This window comes from Alosa sapidissima, chromosome 18, assembly GCF_018492685.1.
Source record: "Alosa sapidissima isolate fAloSap1 chromosome 18, fAloSap1.pri, whole genome shotgun sequence".
NCBI lineage: Eukaryota > Metazoa > Chordata > Actinopteri > Clupeiformes > Clupeidae > Alosa > Alosa sapidissima.
The window spans coordinates 20,362,680-20,382,436 of NC_055974.1; the positions used below are offsets into that span (position 1 = coordinate 20,362,680).

General features: G+C 44.2%; 1 protein-coding gene across 1 annotated transcript in view; it reads right to left on the reverse strand.

The window, feature by feature from the left end:
* The window catches only part of LOC121689649 (mitogen-activated protein kinase kinase kinase 11), a 50,027-nt gene extending 33,358 nt beyond the window's left edge, over positions 1-16,669 (reverse strand). Inside the window, exon 1 of the mRNA XM_042069646.1 lies at positions 14,517-16,669. Coding sequence (XP_041925580.1) covers positions 14,517-15,267 — 751 coding nt within the window. The 5' untranslated portion in view covers positions 15,268-16,669. The remainder of the gene's footprint in view (positions 1-14,516) is intronic.
* Between the last annotated feature and the right edge of the window lie 3,088 nt (positions 16,670-19,757).

The following is a 19,757-nucleotide window of genomic DNA, read 5'->3' on the forward strand; positions in this document are numbered from 1 at the left end:
TCTCTCTCCCTCTCTCCCCTCCCCTCCCCTCCAGACTCCCTGTGCCGGTGCGGATTTGTGCCCGTAGGCGAGAGGAGAATTCCGGCAGGGGAGGGGGCTTTCCCCAGGAAGAACGGGAGCTTTGTCCCCGCAGGGACCGCGCCACTGCCATACTGACTGTCTGGCAGCCATGGGACCCACAGGAGAGAGAAGGGGGGGGGGGGGGGGGGCTGGAGAGAAAGAGGAATAGAGGGGGGAGTTTGTGAACAAGGGAGAGAGAGAGAGAGATAGAAGAACAGAGGGAAAGAGAGAGAAGTAAGGAGCATGAAAAATAGGGACAAAGAGAGAGGGAAAGAGGTAGAGAGAACGGAAGGAAAGAACGAAGGACTTAAGACATATAGAAAAAGATGGAAGCAGGGTGAGAAAGAGGGACAAGGAGAGAGGAAAGGAGAGGGGGGGGGGGTCAGACAGACGGAGTGAGTGAACACAGGAAGGAAAGAAAGAGGGAGAGACAGGAAGACTGGGTAGAGGAGAAGAGATGGAGGGATGAATGCCCGCCCAGGGAGGAATAGAGAGAGGCGTCACACATTAAAAGGTTACTGGGCCAGAGGATGCAGGAATTCAGGAGTGCTTTGGTGCAGCCCAGCTCTCTCCTCTTGCCCCAGTATCACTTCATATATGCCCAGGGATGCAGCCCAGCTCTCTCCTCTTGCCCCAGTATCACTTCATATATGCCCAGGGGTGCAGCCCAGCTCTCTCCTCTTGCCCCAGTATCACTTCATATATGCCCAGGGGTGCAGCCCAGCTCTCTCCTCTTGCCCCAGTATCACTTCATATATGCCCAGGGGTGCATGCTAAAGCAACTGGAGCTCTGCCCGAGAGGTCCCTCCTGTTCTGACTGTGCCAAGGGTTTCAAAAGCATATTGACATGTTGGACTGTCTTTAAATAATTACATTACATGTCATTGAATTGAATTGAATTGAATTAAGCCAGTTTTGCCAGTTTGTTTTAAGAACAAGGATATAAAACACTGAATAAGCAATTGGAGAACAGCATGTGATGTAACATTTACATTGTGATCTTCTTCTGTGTGTGTGTGTGTGTGTGGTTGTAGTTAAGCAGATCTCTTTGTGTTATGTAATTAGTGACCTATTAACACTTATTAACTGCTGCTCAGAGCTACGTGTGAGCTAGCAGTGTGGTGCAGAGCTGAAGTTTAACCTGGATTGGCTTCTTCTTATTCTGGGAAATGACCCACTCACCCCAACACACACACACACACACACACACACACACACTTCCTCGTCTTGGCTGGAGTCTTGAGGTCAGGCTGTAGGGCTTATGGGTGGGACGAAGGTGGGGATGTGTGTGTGAAGGAAGAAAGGCGCACATGAGAAAATGGGACACACAAATGCACACTAACACACGCACATACACAAACACAAACACACAAACACACACACGTACACGCATACAAAGCTGCAAGGCCAGCCTCTTGGCAAAGTAGCACAAACATGGATAAACATGGAATTACATAGGCATACTAGTAAAATTTCAAGTCATTGTGGCTGCATACTCCGCCTGAACAACTAGCTTCTTATGGCTGATGTAGTCTGGCTCTCTCATACACACTCACACACTCACACAAACACCATCTTTCTCTCTGTCTCTCTCACTCACACATACACACACTCCATTTTCTCTCCATCTTTTTATCAAACACACACACACATACATACATACACACACACACACACACAATGTTGCCTGAATCAATCCAACCGCTAATGTTTGACTAGCAGTGAACACAGTGAGACTCAGCTGTTTGCACACTGTCTCAGAGCAGTGTGTGTGTGTGTGTGTGTGTGTGTGTGTGTGAGATCCTGCAGACACCTGCCTGTCTACTGTGACACTGCCCAGGGGAAAATTACCACCCAACTCACCAAGCCATCCCACTAACACACACACACACACACACAGGTATTTACACAGGTAAAGACACACACAGGTACACAGTGGTGTGTGTACACACAAATAAACACACTCAGAGACAGACATGGAGGGGTATATACAGACAAGGACACACACACACACGGTAACAACCCATTTTATGAAGAACAAACACATCTTAAAGATTTCTTTTCACTGGTCGCACTGCTATCGCTGCTTGTCAGTTGATGGCCCCAACACATGATTTGGTTGCACACATTTTTTTGATATAGCGAAGAGTATTCAACGGAGGTGGTCTTTAAAGAAACACAAAGTTGTGCTGCATGGTCAACTGCAGTGCAAGCAACTCCCACAAACTTTTACTGTAAAAACACTGCCGGGAAACGAGATCAGTCAAAAAACAGACTTAAAAATCTGAAGAGATTTTCTGGGAGTTGTGAAATGTTGTTGTGAACAGTGAGCAGCGCTGGAGGTTGAAGGTTCAGAAGGAGCGCTTAGGGAGGAAGTCGGACCGGAGCGAGGCAAACAACTCTGTGGCCTGGAAAAGTGTCATGCCAGTGCTGGGATTGGGAAGCTTCTGTCCGACTTCCTGTACGGCTTGACCTCAGAGTGTCTCTTTTTTCCTCTCCCTCTCTCTCTCTCTGTTTTCAACAGACTGCAAACAGTCCACATCAGTCCAAATGTCCAAGGCAACCAGAAACACAACAGAGTAATGATTTTTTAAAAAATATTTATTAGGACATTAAAAAAAGATCTCTCTCACTTTGCTTCGGATGTTTTAACGAGCGGTTTTAACGATTTTACAAACAGCACTATTTTACAACTACATTGAAGTCGGCCTGCGAAAATGCAATGCGTATGCTTAAAACCACTGTTTGGCCATCTTCTGAAAAACATAAATTTTAGTGAGTTCTTAGCAGAAGGTCTTGTGAAGGTCCCCTGACTGTCTACACTGTACACAGAGTTCAGAGAATGTCATAACTACTGAAAGTTAAACTTAAAAAAAAAAAAGAGAAGTGTTCTCCAGGACCACTCAAACATTCTACAGTACATAGTCTTACTACATAGTACAACAAAATGCTTTTGATTCCCTTCTTTCCCTTATCAAACCCTTTATCATTCCCGTGCAAATCGCCACACAAAAACAATCCATGGTCAATGCTGTGTGCTTCGTTGTGATAGTTACGCAAATAAATATGAATGTAAATAAACACTGGATGTGCCCTCTGCAGTCTCCGAGGTGCACCTGGTACCTGTCTGTGGGAACCCCTCCTTTTCCCGCATCCATATCCGGATGGAGGCTAGAGGCAGCGGTTCCAAAATAACACCATACAGACAGCGGCACCAGGGTGGGAGTAGGGGTGAGGGTGAGGGTGAGGGTGGGAGTAGGGGAGGGTGAGGGTGGGAGTAGAGGTGAGGGTGAGGGTGAGAGTAGGGGTGAGGGTGAGGGTGAGGGTGAGGGTGAGGGTGGGAGTAGGGGTGAGGGTGAGGGTGAGGGTGGGAGTAGGGGTGGGGGTGGGAGTAGGGGTGAGGGTGAGGGTGGGAGTAGAGGTGAGGGTGAGGGTGAGGGTGAGGGTGGCCACATCTGCACACCACCCCCTCCACCTACCTCCTCCACTGACGGACTACAGAATGCCACACGATGGAAAACCAGCTGATAGATGGCCTCGATAACCTTGTTCATTTTCTCTCTCTCTCTCTCTCTCTCTCTCTCTCTCTCTCTCTCTCTCTCTCTCTCTCTCTCTCTTCCCCCCCCCTCTTCCTCTTCCTCTCCTCTTGCTCTCTGGTTCACACACAGCTGATGAATGAGGCATCGCGGAAAGCTCACTGTCAGATTTTGACAGTGATGAATTTGGTGTTGTATCGTTGGTCTGTGCCGGTGTCGAAAGTAAGCGGTGCAGCTAATGAGGGAAGCTTTGGCAAGAAGCACGCCGCTGTCTCCATGTTTGTGCACCTCACTCCTCTTGACACAGGAAAGGTTTTTCTGCCACGTCCACACTCCCACCATACTGCAAGGCCATGACTAATTAGAACTCCGACTGACACTTGGCAACAGTAACCACCGACAACACTTTGCTGCCATTCAAATCTCCACACTATCAAATTCCACCGTTGATAGCATGTCATCAAATTTTTATTCTGAGGTTGACTGTGGTCTCAAATCCACTTGCCATTAATAGCCAGCCATAAATTTCTGTCAAAAGGGTGACAGAGTTTTACTATGATTTGAAAATATATTTAGATTTTTATAGTCATTCAAATTATTCTGTGGTTATGCACTTTGCCAAAACAATGTTTGTCTGCATCTGTTTGTTGTAACGGAAACAGATCATCAGTTATACATAACTTATACCTCACAAATAACATTAGTTCAAATAAACAAATTCTGTATAACATTATTGAAAATCTGTATTAACAGTATATACATAGGCTACTGTATTAGGATTACAATAACACTTAACGGGGATCACACTGGAAATAATGAAGCGGCAGGGGTCACACAACACAATGCTCAGACCAAAAGAATTTCTCATTCCTAAGATATACAAACGGTCTACAGTCACTGTCCTTGAAAGCATGTTAAAGGTATCCAATGTTGTTTCAGGTTTTTTTGCCACCCCCTACAGTTGCGGAGTACTTTTATTTTACACAACTGTCGTAAGTACCACTCATGGCTTCCCCCAGTCTCCCTGGACATACTACAAGTGGATTTGTTTACAAACCAAAGATAATCTCCAAAGAGCCATGTCGACTGACAAGGTAATATTACACAGTTTCATTCAAATAGTAGGCTATTACACAATTACCGTAAACCAATTTGCGATGTCTGGGTTGTGGGCTGGTTTGAAGTGAGTTTGTTACTTTACTTTACTTTAAGGTAAAATAACTACATAGTGTTGCTTTAAAGTCCGAAATGAATGGCAAACTGGCCTCTCAATCTCTCTCAGTGCCTCTGCTGATAGCAAACCCAAAAAAATGGCTTGAAATATTTCATTTTATTTAGAATATATGAAATATTTATATAATAGTTCATATTTCCACAATATTCTAATTTTTGGAGACCCACCTGTACTTCTGCAGCCGCCTGGTACATTATTCTATTCCACTGCTCAGTGGACTAAAGATCAGGAAGTAACTGCCAAGACATAGTAAAGGGATTTACATTTGTTCATCCGGATCGAAACTTCATGGAAAGTTTTTTTTAACGGCAAGAGTGCTGTTGCCCCCAGTATGGGAGAAATGTCTTAATTACCCACATGGGAATCACTTGGCTGAAACGAGGAATGCTGGCGTGTGTGCTGTGTACGCTGTATGAGTGTGACTGAATGAGGGACTGTCTAGGAGTATTTTACATGTGTGCGAGAGAGAGATAGAGACAGGGAGAGGAGAGAGAGACCGAGAGAGAGAGATGTGAGTGCTAGCTTTCAAATGTGGAGATGTTTTCAGTGTGGAGCGGTGAGGCTCTCAATGAAAACATGCTGGTAGGCAGATGTATCAGATACTTGTCTCCTTGACAGGGGTGAGAGTGGTGTGTGTGTATTGGGGGAATGATTCTGTGGACCAGAAGTAGTGTGTGTGTGTGTGTGTGAGAGAGAGAGTTCTGTGGACGTGTGGATCAAGAGCCCAGTAAATTTGCCTCCGCAAGTGCATGGTTTGGCACTTTCCCACGATTTTTCCATCAGCATGTGTATGCAAGTGTGCGTGTGTGTGTCTGTGTGAATATTTGTCCGCGCAGCCTGAATCTTGGGGACAGATTCTGTATGTTTTACTGTGCCGTGCTGGCATACATTGTGTTTCTGTGAAGGCTTATGTATGTTATTATTATTATGCAAGCAAGTCTGAGACAGAGAGACAGTGGAGAGAGAGAGAGAGAGAGAGAGAGAGAGAGAGAGAGAGAGAGAGAGAGAGAGAGAGAGAGAGAGAGACCAGGTAGACAGGGGTCATTACCAAACTTTTCTCAGTTGATCCTATTACAGTTCCATTATTTTTCAAGATTCTTTCTCATGTCATTTAAGCTCTGCGTAAAATCTTCTTCAGAATATTTGAAAGACGGGAAGTCAATACTCTCAATACTCAACACTGTGGTGGCCAATATATCTGTGGAGATGATTCTTCATTCTCCCTGATCCACTCTTTCATTGTTTGAGGAAGATAATTCTTGGCATTGTCATCCTGTTATCTGTTACATTCCATGCTATCCATGACTATCCATTAGGCTGGGTAGGGAGAGGATTGAGGAGTTCAGAGCCATACCTTTATACGGTTCGGGTTGTTTGGTTCCAGAATTGTTGATGGTACCTTTCATTTAAAATTAATCTGAAAAAAACTTCTATGAAGGTAACCTTGTTGAAACCAGACTGTACAGTATATCTCAATTGAGATTGAGAGTGGGTCTCGAAAGACTACATTGATTTATGACTTGCAGGGGTGTAGCAAGCAGTGAAATTAAACTTAAATTGGTACATTAAACTCTTACCAAATGGTTTCTAAAGTGCAACAATTAACTCTTTTTTTGTAAACAAAGGTTTTAAATGCAGTTTAACACAACTGTATTCTGTTTAACCCTGTTGCCATCAGCACAGCCATTGGTTGTCAAGTCAAGTCAAGTCAGTTTTATTTAATCATACCAAGTATTGGTACACTTCTGACCGAGTATTGGCAATTGTGATTGGTCCCTGGGGTTTTGAAATGTTGGAAATGGGTTTCAATGGCCTCCCTACCAGACCGACCTGCAGAGCAAATTCAAATTCGCTAACAGGTTTGTCTGGCTTCTCCCAGGCTACCATTAAGGTACAACATGTTTTAATATGAGATACAATAAAATGCAATTTGTAAAAAAAAAAAAAAGATTAATCCAGGCAGTAATATTCCAAAAAAATATCCCCAAATGGCCAGGCCTAAAGAGGCCACTGGTCGTGTGTGGACGGGCCCTCAGTCTCTACGGCCTCCTCAGAGAAACTGTCCACTCAGCACCTTCTCCCCCAACAACACGTGGCCTCTCTCCTCTACCACTGAACACACGCACGCAAACGCACACGCAGAGCATTTATCTTATTCGCACACTGACCCGCTACAGAGTCAGACAGCCCCCTCGACCAGTTAATGCAGATAATGAACCAATTCAGCACACACACACACACACGCACACGCACACGCACACACACACACACACACACACAAACACACAGTCTCTCGTTTCCTGGCGAGAGCATTTGAACTCCTCCACCAAAGCTTCCAATTCTTCGTGATTCATTTCATTACTGACACCCAAAGCACCAATGGCCGCCTTCTTATCTGATAAAGATTTTGTTGCAAATCAGCACAAATCTGGATGCAAATCTATATGCAGAAAATCCTCTGCAAGGTAAAAGAATACCTTAGCAAATTTGGTAACACCTAACCTCTACATCAAGGTGCTAACAACATCCAAGGTGCATACACTGGTGACATGACATTCGGGCAGCCGTGGCCTACTGGTTAGCACTTTAGACCTGTAACCGGAGGGTTGGCGGTTCAAACCCCGACCAGTAGGCATGGCTGAAGTGCCCTTGAGCAAGGCACCTAACCCCTCACTGCTCCCCGAGCACCGCTGTTGATGCAGGCAGCTCACTGCACCGGGATTAGTGTGTGCTTCACCTCACTGTGTGTACACTGTGTGCTGTGTGTGTTTCACTAATTCACGGATTGGGATAAATGCAGAGACCAAATTTCCCTCACGGGATCAAAAGAGTATATATACTGACTATACTTATATAGTACTTACTTATATAGGACTTTTATATGACAAGACAACACTGAACTGAACACTGCAATTGCAGATTATGAGTCTGACCGAAACAGAGGGCATCGCCCTGCAGCCTTGCTGACTTCAACTGTCGAACAAGTCACTTGCTGTAGCAGGCATCAAGGTACCAGCTATGAAGGTACCAGCTTTGTTCAGACAGCCCAGCAAGACAGCACCACAAGCAGCGCCTTCCATTTATTTATTGTTGGGACACCGTTGCCACAATACTGACAGCTGACTTCATAATTCAATAGAATTCTGGACGTTGAAGGCTGCATGAAGGATACTTATTACACGGCTCTTCAGAGTGCTGCAGAACGTTCCATTCACATGAATGGGCCTTCCCAACGTTCGGGCCTATGTTAAATCTACATAAATCACCGGCTTTCAAAATTCGGTATCTAGAAGGCAGAATAAAATAAAATATTTTATGCAGACATGCCTCGATGCCTTGCTGTGTGCTGTCCTAGAAAGCAGGATTTTGTCCGTTTCGGTCAGACCTATGACTGCACTGACTCATATGAGCCCTCACCTTTTGACCCCTGTTGCTAAATACTATTTCACATGTGCTGCCTTTGCTCCATTGCTTAATAGCTTCACTAAGAGCCAACCTGTTACTGTTGACAAATGTCATCATCATCAAGCATCGTCAAAACTTATCAGTCATCAACAAGTCAAGTACATCGTCTCCGTGAGAAAGTCCGCTTTCTGAAAACAGCACTGACTCAGAGGGAGTGACTTTCTCAGCCATTCACTAACCTGAATCAAAAAGTGGTTGGTACAGCCTCTGAAAAATATCAATTCAGACTGATGAGGCTTTTGTAAGCACTCGCGTACAGCTACACACAATCACTGATAACAAAAGACACACACACACACCAAGATGGTTGTGAACAGATGTGTACAGTACACATACACTGAACTCAGTACTTTTTACTAACCCAGTTAGTACTTTTTCTATTTTGACTATACTGACCCTGTTCCTTCTCTCTTGAGTGCTTGGCTAACCCTCTATAGAAACATGCATGCATATCTCTGTCTGTCTCTCTCTCTCTCTCTTTGTCTCTCTCTCTCTCTCTCTCTCTCTCCTTTCCCTGATCCCTGGTGGACTCCCAGGCCCAGACTAGGAGACACAAACAAAAGAGACTGTGGAAACACACTGAAGCGTACAGGGCCAAGAGAGAGAGCCTTCGACAACAGGCCGAGACTACAGGCATACGCCTGCAAGGTGTGAGGTGGGTAAATAGTCTGGTAATACAAAAGAGGTCTCTGTTGTTTTCCTATAGAGGGACCTATAAGGGTTTTACTTACACTGATGGTTTTTGAGTCTGTAGAACTCTGCTTTATCATCTAATGGCAGACACTTGCAAATCATTTATAACATTATGACAAGATCCACATAGAATTGTACTGAGCGGTTAATGATTTAATGCCAATTATATGTGTGACAATCAATAATTAGTCTTTTTATGTTCACTATCATAGTATAAGCTATAATTAACATCATAATTTAAATGTTTAAAATACATATACCTTACGTAGAAGAGCCATGTCTTAGCATTGAACATTGGAACATTCTAAATGCATTCAAGCATTGTAAATAAAGCTACATAAGACAGATATGACATACATAAAAACGTAATGGGTTGTATTGAGAGGGCATCATTAAAAGAGGGCCAATCACACCTCAAACAGTGAAGAACAACATGGATGATGGAAATATGACATCTCTATTAGTGTCATCCAGCCGCATGGGGTAAAAAGAAACAATCATCTTATATACTGATGATGAATCAAAATGATTCTCACGATAGCACAATATGATTGCAGTCAGCTAATAAAATGGCCCTCGGGTGATTACGTAATAATTGTTACAGGCCTTTGGTCATCACAAGCAGGTACCAAAGCAAGAGAAGAAGGGAGGAAGAATCAGATAGAACTAGACCGAAGGCTGGACATTGGTGAGCAATACAGAGGTTATGACAAGAGGTGGAGGAGGATAGTTTGAAAGAGTGGATAAGCCACATCCTTTCTCTCCCCATTAGCCTAGACATTATTACATTATTCGTCATTTCACTGATGCTCTTGTTCAGTGACTTAGAGTGAACCAATTACAAAGAGAGTCCTCCTGGAGCAACTTTAAAGCACACTGCTCCAACAAACGCCAACAAACTCCAACAAACACCAACAGCTGGGTCTGTGTGTGACACCAACAATGGCTGAGGCAAGGCGGTTAACCCCATATATATTATGTAGCTTTATATGGTATATGGTTAACGCCACCAAGGCCAAAGATTCAACTTTTTCCAGGGAGTGTTCAGGATTAACCGATAAAGGGTGTCATTCCTGTAGTGTGTGTATTGCTTCTGACAACAGCACCTGCTACATGCAAATAGTCATGTCATCCAAGAACTAAACTAAAGACACTTTCATAAATCATATTTTGCTCCAAAAAATTATAAAATAATATAATGTTGACGGACATGATATTGATGAATGAATGATCTAAAATAGTGCTGCCGCGATTAGTCGACCTAATCGACCATGAAAATTAGTCGACGGCATTTTTTGCCATCTAAGAGCTAAGTGGGGGGAGCTAAGCTAGTAGGTTACACTAGTACAGACTTTGACTAATATAGTATTGTGGAAATTGAAATAAATGAAGTGAAGAGTGTCTCAAGTTGACAACGCAACGGCATGTCATTCAAGCCAACTGATAAAGTGAGGTAACCTATGTGGTAAGACGCGCAAAGTGCCTGTAGCCTACTTGGTTTGAACATGCTGATGTTAGGCTCATTTGCAAAGTCCTCAACTCCTGTCGCCTTTCAAAGTCCAGCGTTTCTCAAACTATGGGCAGCGCGGACCAGCACCGGCCGTAACGTGGACACTGCTGGTCCGGAGCCGCGGAGTGAAATTATTCCCGGGGCTTCATCTGATAATTTGCTGCGCAATTGATCAAGGAACCTAGCCTGGCTAGCGCCACCACTTCTCAATGAGACGTGGTCTGGGAACCAAACGTTCATTTTCTCGTATTTGAAAAAAATGCCCAGATCCGTTTATTGGGTGCCACGGATGTCTATCAAATGTGTCTGTGCATAGCTCATCATCGTCTTGCTTTCCCCCCTGTTCTGTGATTGGTTCCCTATCTCAGGCGAAAATTTGCTCCATGGTCTCCAGGCTGCCTTAGCAGCGTGAATCAAATCGCGCGCAAGGCAGCATGGGAACACCCAGGCTACAAGGAACCGCGGACCGACAGAAAAAGAAAATGTTTCTGCAATCAGTAGGAAATACTTGCTAATTTGGTGTCATCAAACATAGAGGCATACAATTAAATGGTGGTATGAGCGTTCATTCAATGCGCGAGAGGAACTGAAACCACTTGATAACGTTGGTAGCAAAGCTCCAATTCATCCTATTGGAAGGCTATTTAATTATGAAACTACATTTAATAGAACAATGTGGATTTATGCAACTTCCATAAAAACAGAGCACAGACTATAATACACTATCTAGAGTATCTTATAGTCATTTGAATAACGTGGCCAAAAGCTTGTGGCATAATTAAATATGTCAATATTCTTTCCATTTGCCTACCAGTGTATGATGCTTGCATGATGGAAACATCCCAAAACGATGACACCCATATAATTGCTGTTGTTTTGATTGTTTTGTTGTATTTATCATGCAACCATGCAAAAGCAATGGAACTATTGTAATTACATTTTACATTAGTAAAGCAGTCCTCTGATGTGCATGTTTTCACAAACTTTTTGTGAACAATGTTAGCACTTTAAACACTGGCTGCTTTGAAGTGCATGTATAACAATATAGCGTAACAATAATAATTATGATGTGATATAATGATAATTTGATGAGGGGTGGGTTCATGTAGGTGGGCCCTATGACCCCAAAGTATGCCATGACCGGGCCTCAGGTCAAAGAAGTTGTCTATGTCCATGGCAACACTGGCATACAAATAAAGTCTATCAAAGGTCTGACAAAGGTCTGACATAAGGTAGCATTTTAAATGGGGTTTTTTTTTAATACATAATGTTTTTGAACAGTTTACTTACAGTAATACAGCTTCTAACAAAAGTAGGGTGATATATATTTTACGTTTTCCCTTTAGTTGAGTCCAAAATAAAACGGACACAACAAAATAACAAACACTTGATTTTTAAAAAAATGAGTCGTTTAGATTAGTCGACTAATCGAAAAATTAGTCGAAAGATTAGTCGTTAGAAAATTAGTCATTAGTGGCAGCACTAATCTAAAATACAATAATATGAACATGGTGGCAATCTGATTCTGGAATTTCACATTTTTTTGTTTTTAGCAGTCAATGAAATGAGGAAAATGAACCATGTACATGTAAGATATGGCTGCTCTTTCTGTCTGAGGGTGAACGGCACTGTCGAGCTTTTTGAAATACATCAGAAGGGAAACAAACACATCCAGGCCAAATCCATCCCCCAACAATCCCACACACACACATGGTGGGCAGGAAAATGTACTCAAACACTTACACACACACAGACGTACATTACACCTAGCACACGCACACAGACAGACACAGACACACACACACACAAAAGACAACAGGATATTGCTTTCTTGTGCAGCTGAGCCAGAGAGACAAGTAAGGGCAGGTCTGAGACATAACCCCCCCCCCCCCCCCCCCCCCTCGTCTTTCCGTCTCTCTTTCTCTCTCTTTTCATAAAATAATAAAAAAAAAAAAAGACGGGGGTTGGGACCAGAAGGAGACTGACTGGAGAGCTGATAGCATCTCATTGCAGTGCCACAGAACAGGGATTGTGTGAGCTCTCTCTCCGCCTGTGGTTACATGTGTACAACAAAACCCCACATGGAAACCTCGGCTTTGTTGCAGGACAAGGGTGAAGGGGTGAGGCGGTGGGGGTGGTATACAGGAGAGAGATGAGAGGAAAAGAGAAAAGAGGAGAAGGGGGGGAGAAAGAGAGAGAAGATAGGACAAAAGAGAGGAGAAGACACCGGAAATGAGAAGGGGGGAGAGAAGAGAAGAGATCGAAAAAAGTGGAGAGGAGAGGAGATATCCGAGGAACAGAGAGAGGGAGGAGACAGAAGAGATAAGATGAGAGGAGATTGAAAAGGAGAGAGGTGGAGAAGACATCAGGTCGGGGTCAGGCGGTGGCTCGTGGGGGGGGGGGGGGGGGGGGTTTGATTAAGAGTGAGAGAGTGGAAAGGCCAGTGATCAAACAGAGGTGTGGTAAAAATGCGTATGAAGACATTTTTGAGAGAGGGATAGTTGGAGCCGGATTGCTTCTGAAGATAAAGATAGACATTAATGACCAAATGGGATAAAAAAAACAATATGTTCTGTACATAACAACCTGCATTAGATAGAATAAAATATACAAAGACGTGGACACACATACAATAGAGTGATCCTTCACACAGTGCACATTCACACACAGAGGCCTATAATGGGATGAGGGTTGGCCATATATGGGGTGAAGGGAGCGCGCGGGCTACAACTGGAGGAAGGAAAGGAGATAAGGAAGAGGTGAATCAGAGGTGGAGGTGATTCGGTATACACCACCACACACGGGTGAAGGAAGGAGGGATGGAGAGAGGGATGGGGTGAGAACAGAGAGACGGAAGGAAGTGAAGAAAATAAAAGAATGGAATACATAGGCTCTGGGTGAGATGACTGGATGAGTTTTGGGGTCGCTATTTTTTTTTTTTTTAATCTTCCTACAGCTTATATAGAAAGACACAAAGAGAGAGAGAGAGCGAGAGAGAGAGAGAGGGGGGGGTGGCTGCCAAAGAGGAGTACCAAGAAAGTGATGTTGCACACATAAGATGGCTTCACTTGACTTGACTTCTTTGGTTTCCTGAGTACCTGGATTTGGTGCCTGTGTAATACAACACTACAACACTATTCAATGTGTTCATAAAAGCTATAGGCCTACATCATATTATCTGAATGTGACTAAAGAGAATTGTGTATTTGAATGTAACCAAATCTTGCACTTGTCAGAAAATGTAAATATAAATGGTTAATAGCAACTGTTGTAAAGCTTGAGACACCTTTATACACACACATTTGCACATGTCCACACTTGTGTGAACAACAGGAACGAGACCTTCGGTTTTTGGATTGGTTTCCTTAATGAAGCTTCTCTTTTTTTATTGCACAACTTGTTTTGGAGTAAACTACGAGGCAGGACAGGAGTCATTTTTAGATGCCAGTTCCGCTCTCATGTGGGGCAATGCATGAACTTCTCTGCCTGATTAACACAATTCCCCATGCTCTTGAAGTGAGCTTTCAAGGGCAAATTTTAGAGGACTGAACAGGACACCGTGAAATTGGGACCCTGGCTCCATCTATGATAATGTGTCCCCATTTCTCCCTCTCTCTCTTTGTCTCCTGAATTTTGGACAGGAAGTAGCCAAATTAATAATACAAAAAAATGGGCCACTTGTTTTGGTGGCATCACAGTCCGATTGGGTTGTCTAGACACAGAACTGAGCTTTTGGCTGAAGGTCGAGTGATTGACTGAAGATCTTACTCCACATTGGTTCACTAGGTTCTGTGTCCGGCTGGTTGCCCAAAGGAACCAAAGGGAATCATAAACCAACAGAAGTTTACCAGGATATGGTGACTGACTGAAATATCAAACTAAAATGTAATCTGGGTGGGATTCACTATTAGTAATTTACAAAACAGCTCTGTTGTGGAGGTTAAAAGCTGCACTTAACACTTTGCATTTTGCAATCTTGCATATTTCACAACGAAATATTGTACATTTATGAACTTACTGTTGTTTGACTTCAGGTCTCTGTGGATGACGGGTACAATAGCCTCGCTGTGGAGGTAGAGCATTCCCTTGGCTATCTGCACGGCCCAGTTGACAAGGACATGTGGGGGGATGCGACGTCCGGCAAGGGCCCGGCTCAGCGGGCCACCAGCAGCGTACTCCATAATGAGGCACAGGTTTGGTTCCTGCAGGCAGACCCCTTTGAGAGCGATAATGTTCGGGTGAGTGAGCATGGCAAACAGCCGAGCCTCCTGCCGCACATTTTGGGCAGTGACGCTTATGTCCTCGTCTGGGTCTTGGCGGGCAGCCTTCACAGCCACCAGGTCGCCCCTCCAGGTCCCACGGTACACCTTACCGAAGCCACCCACGCCAATAACTTCCTCCAAGCTGAGGTCCCGAAAATCCACTGCCTCGGGTTGGAACTCGGCAACAACTGCAGGGCCGACCACTCCACTGCCCTGTAGTTTGCCATAACCACTGGGCTTAAAAGAGACGTAGTTCGAAGGGAATATGCCAACTTTATTGTTTACCTTACCCGCCCACCAACCCTCATCCCCGGATATCTCCGAGTCCCGTGACAGCACCTCGACCAAGTCACCTTTGCGGAGGGTGAGCTCGTCTTTGCCAGACGCTTCATAATCGAAAAGCGCGGTCCATACAGGATTGGTAAAGTTTCCCTTTTGCGACTGTTCGAGATTTTTCCAATTTGACAGAGGGCCGCCACGAGTGAATATGTTCTTCAGCGGCTCCATGGAGCCTACGTCGATGATGGGTTAAACCTGGCTGGATTTTGTGAGATATTGAAAATAAAGTACAAATGCGTACTTTATAGCTCCGCTCTCCCTGTCCTGTGCGTTTAGTGGGTTCATCAGGGACTTGTAAAATCCACTCCGAAGTCAAGCAAGCAAACACAGAGTCGTGTTTAGCTGTAGCTGAACTGATATCACCGAAACGAGCAGACATGGAATGCATATGTCTCCATATAAAATGACAATGGTCAAACACAAGGGCGCACTGTGTGCAATAATTTTGTCAACCGTGCCAGTGCGTAAAAAGGCATGATTGACAATGCTATGCCTGTTAAGAGTTCATGTTGCAATATCGTTTCCTGGTTATTAGCCGAATGAATTTTACCACATCATATAAAATGCGTATACTAAAACGGCAATCCGGAAATCTTCATAAAAAATACTGTTTAGTCTAATCAAAAGATACAACTCTGTGAATGTCCTTATTGCAACAATGTAGCAGAATTACAACGCAACAGCACAAACTGCTCTAAATGTTGAGTGATCGCGCATTGTCTGGCAAAGTGACCGAAATAATCCCAGCTCGATTCAGTTGTCCATCTAGACTTTTCTGTATTTTTAGTCGTTAAGTGCCGTGACCACCACAAGCAGGAAGCGGAGAGAAGTCGAGAAGAATGGCAGGAAAGGAGCATTGAGTTTTTGCGCACCCGTGCTATACGACAAGTTGGTCAGCTCTCTCACAAAGTCAGTAACGGTCCTAGCCGAAAACTACTGCGTTTTCGGTCATAATATTCCGTCTCTTCTGGCATATTCACGGTCTCATCGTGTGATTGCTCAGCAGATGTAGGACGCTGTCAAGTTCTTGAACGATCACATGAAGAAAGTGAAGTTTCTTTCCATCGAGTTTTTTGAACAGGAAGGACCATACAAACAAACTTGGTCTATTTTTTAAAGTGAAACACACATCAAGCAGACACCATTTAGTTCCTAAAGTCCTCTGACAGTTCACAAGTTAAATCCAACATCTTCGTGAGCTGTTAAAGACAGACATCCGGAAAAGCGTTGTTGTTTTTTGTAGGTTTATTGTCATGTTCCCGTTCCTTCTAACGCCTTCTCTCGTCCCGTTCTCGCACCACACTACGTCCGTGCTTACAGTCTGCGAGAGAGGGTGGGGTTTCGCTCACTTTTTTTTCTCCCAGCAGGAAAAGAATCAGATGACAGACACAACGCGATTCTCGTCTCCCTCGTCTCCTCCCTCCCCACGCTGACAATAAATGCCCTGAGAATGCTGTACCTTTGCTACTTTGGAGAGAGAGAGAGAACACATAACAAAAGGGTATTAGCCTACACATATCATCCACTCTATTTCCAGTAATTCACGGGATTAACATGTCCTGTAGTTTGCTTATGACTGGCCTATTGCTTCAACTGACCAAGGTCCAATAAACTAGACACAGCACAGCTTTGCCTTCTTGCACTCTGACTCTTGGTCAGATGCATGTCTTAAACAGGTATACACCTGCTTTAGAGCCCCATGTGATAAAAGTAAAACCAAGTGAATCTGAACTTTTGTGGTATTTCCTTTTAAGTATAAGTATATATACTCTTTTGATTTGGTCTCTGCATTTATCCCAATCCGTGAATTAGTGAAACTAATTTGGTCTCTGCATTTATCCCAATCCGTGAATTAGTGAAACACACACAGCACACAGTGTACACACAGTGAGGTGAAGCACACACTAATCCCGGCGCAGTGAGCTGCCTGCATCAACAGCGGTGCTCGGGGAGCAGTGAGGGGTTAGGTGCCTACTGGTCGGGGTTCGAACCGGCAATCCTCCAGTTACAGGTCCGAAGTGCTAACCAGCAGGCCACGGCTGCCCTCAAATCACCAAAATGGTGTCTTCCTTATGCCACCGTTTGTAAAGGTGTAAATACAGATAGCACTGTAGTAAACAATGAGAGGACTGAAAAATAATACACCTAATCAGCAGTACATATGAATGGAAAGTATGAGACAGCTGATATATTTCAGGCCGTGCTGATCTCAGCCAGTACAGATTGACAGCCAAGTACAGTAGTTCATGAACTGGTTAATTAATAATGGCTAGGACACAACCCAAATGTTCAGCATCACCTCAGCCAGCTCTGTCTTGTTTGCTCATGTGAGGGGGGGGAGGAGCACTCATTAGAGGGAACAAACTGTAGCAGTGCAGGCGTGTCTCTAAAGAGAGAGGGAGAGAGAGTGTGAGTGAGCGGGTGAGAGAGTGTGTTTGTGAGAGAGAGGGTATTCGTGTGTGTGTGTGTGTGTGTGTGTGTGTGAGAGAGAGAGAAAGTGTGAGAGATAGAGATGGAGAGAGAGATAGGGTGAGTGAGTAAATTAGAAAAAGAGAACAAGAAAATGAGAGAGAGGAGGGGGACTTCAACGTATCCACAGGAAATGGTGCGTTTCCGTCTCAGGCCCACTTGATGGGGGCGGCATCTGCTCTCACCACCACAGGCGCTCGTCTTCAGTTCTCGACAGCCTTGCCTCAAATGCTCTCCCGTCTTCTTCAGACCCCCTCTAAACTCCAACTCGTACCCAGCCAGCCGACACTCCACACCCATCCCCCCCGCCCCCCGTCGCCCCTAGCAGCGCCCAGGGTAAGCGCTGACTCATCATCTCTGCAGGAAGGATGCCGTTGTTTTCGTGGCCTGGCGGCTGCCACTGCTGGGCCAAACTCGGTGCAAAATCTCAGCAACGGATAAGAGGAGGGGAGGGAGAGAGAGAGAGATTTGAAGATTGTTTGCACATTTCAATCTGTCCATTGCTTAAAAGAATACATTATTCTGTCAAGCATGCTCCATATTTTATGATTTTGGTTTTGTTGTTTTGGTTCTTTTGTTGGGCATTCAGGCTACTGGCAGTGCATGTGGTACCATGAGGGTGGGTTGTTACGAATCATGGGCGCTGCTTTTGCGACTGCCGCCAGCCAACTGTGTACATTGTGCCATACTTATTTTGTGACCCACTGAATATTTCTCCGATTTTCTTTTAAGAAAGTTCTCTAGTTATTCATCATGAACACCCCCTTTTAAGGTTACCAAGTTACAAGTACTGTTACATTTGGTACATATCGATCACTGATTAAGCCTTGACATTCAGAATACAGTGGGACTGTGGAAGTATTCCTAAATATTGACACGTTACGTGATACTTAATTCCATAAATACCAAAGGTCACATTAGATAGTTAATCATTTAATTGGTTAAAATAATGTTATTGCATTGTGTTATGTGTGTCTGTTGTATCAATACATATTGTGCTGTTGTTTCATTGTAAGGCACAGTAGTTTTCCTCTGGAAATCAATAAAGTTCTCTCTATTCATCTCCATCTATCAGATCAAATCAATCAAGCTCGAAATATTGTCAGGCAATGTGCTGGACTACTGCTCTGGTCCAGTTGGCACAAAACCCAGTCAGACTAGGACCCTTGGGTTCTGTCTCTAATGCAAGCTGCTCTTTTCTTCTCTTTCCTTTGAGACTCCTAGTGGCCGTCTTTCACTTTTTCAGGCTACAAGTGGCTCACTATTGTTTGGACAACGCCAGCAAAGTGAACTCACACAATAAACAGTCACTCAGTGGAGTAGAAATGGTCATTATGTAGTAACTAATGAGCTATAAAAGGAAACATTTGTACACTGACCAGTTAGTGGTAATAGTAAATGGGAACCATCTGTTTGAACCATCATGGCAGTTTTATAATGAAAAACATATGGTTCTTCACTTTACACTTCCAGTAAAATTAGCACTTCTCTCTCTTTATGGCTGCAGAAATAACATTAAAAAAATTGTTACCTCTGGCTTGTGCAGTTATTTTTCACTAGGCCCAAGCAGCGCACAGTTCATTCAGAGCGAGATCGTTCGTTCGGAGCGTTATGGCCTCTGTTTGACTTGGGAGGGAATGTGGTTGTCTGGGTGGGACGGAGTGGAGGGAATCAATAATCGTGCCGCTGACGGACGTGCCACGGCGCTGCGAACGAATGGGGTGACGGCCGGCGCGATGTAGCACTCAGGTGTGGCGGGCCGCTGGGAGCACACTGGCAGATTGTCCCCGAAAACCTGCAGAGATATTTCTGGAAGGAGGGGAGGAGGTTGGAGGGGGGTCTCGGAGAGCAAACACCACACAGGCCTGGCACTGTAGAGTGTATATGAAGTGTGGATGACCTTTTCAATGTAGGTCAATATTTACTCACATACTTTTCCTTCTTCAGAGACAGATATAAAGCACACACACACACAAACATACAAGTATTTCAACCTTGGTCAAATACTGTAGGACTCTACAGACGTGCTGCTAGAAATAGCGACAGCTGGATATATCCAAATGTCCATGCCAATAGACAGTAAAAGTCCTAATATGATCGCATGCTAGTGGTGCGGTGACTGGAGACTTTAATGTTGTACACAGAACACGGTCACAAGTTGACATTAAAAAAAGAAATACCCGGTTATA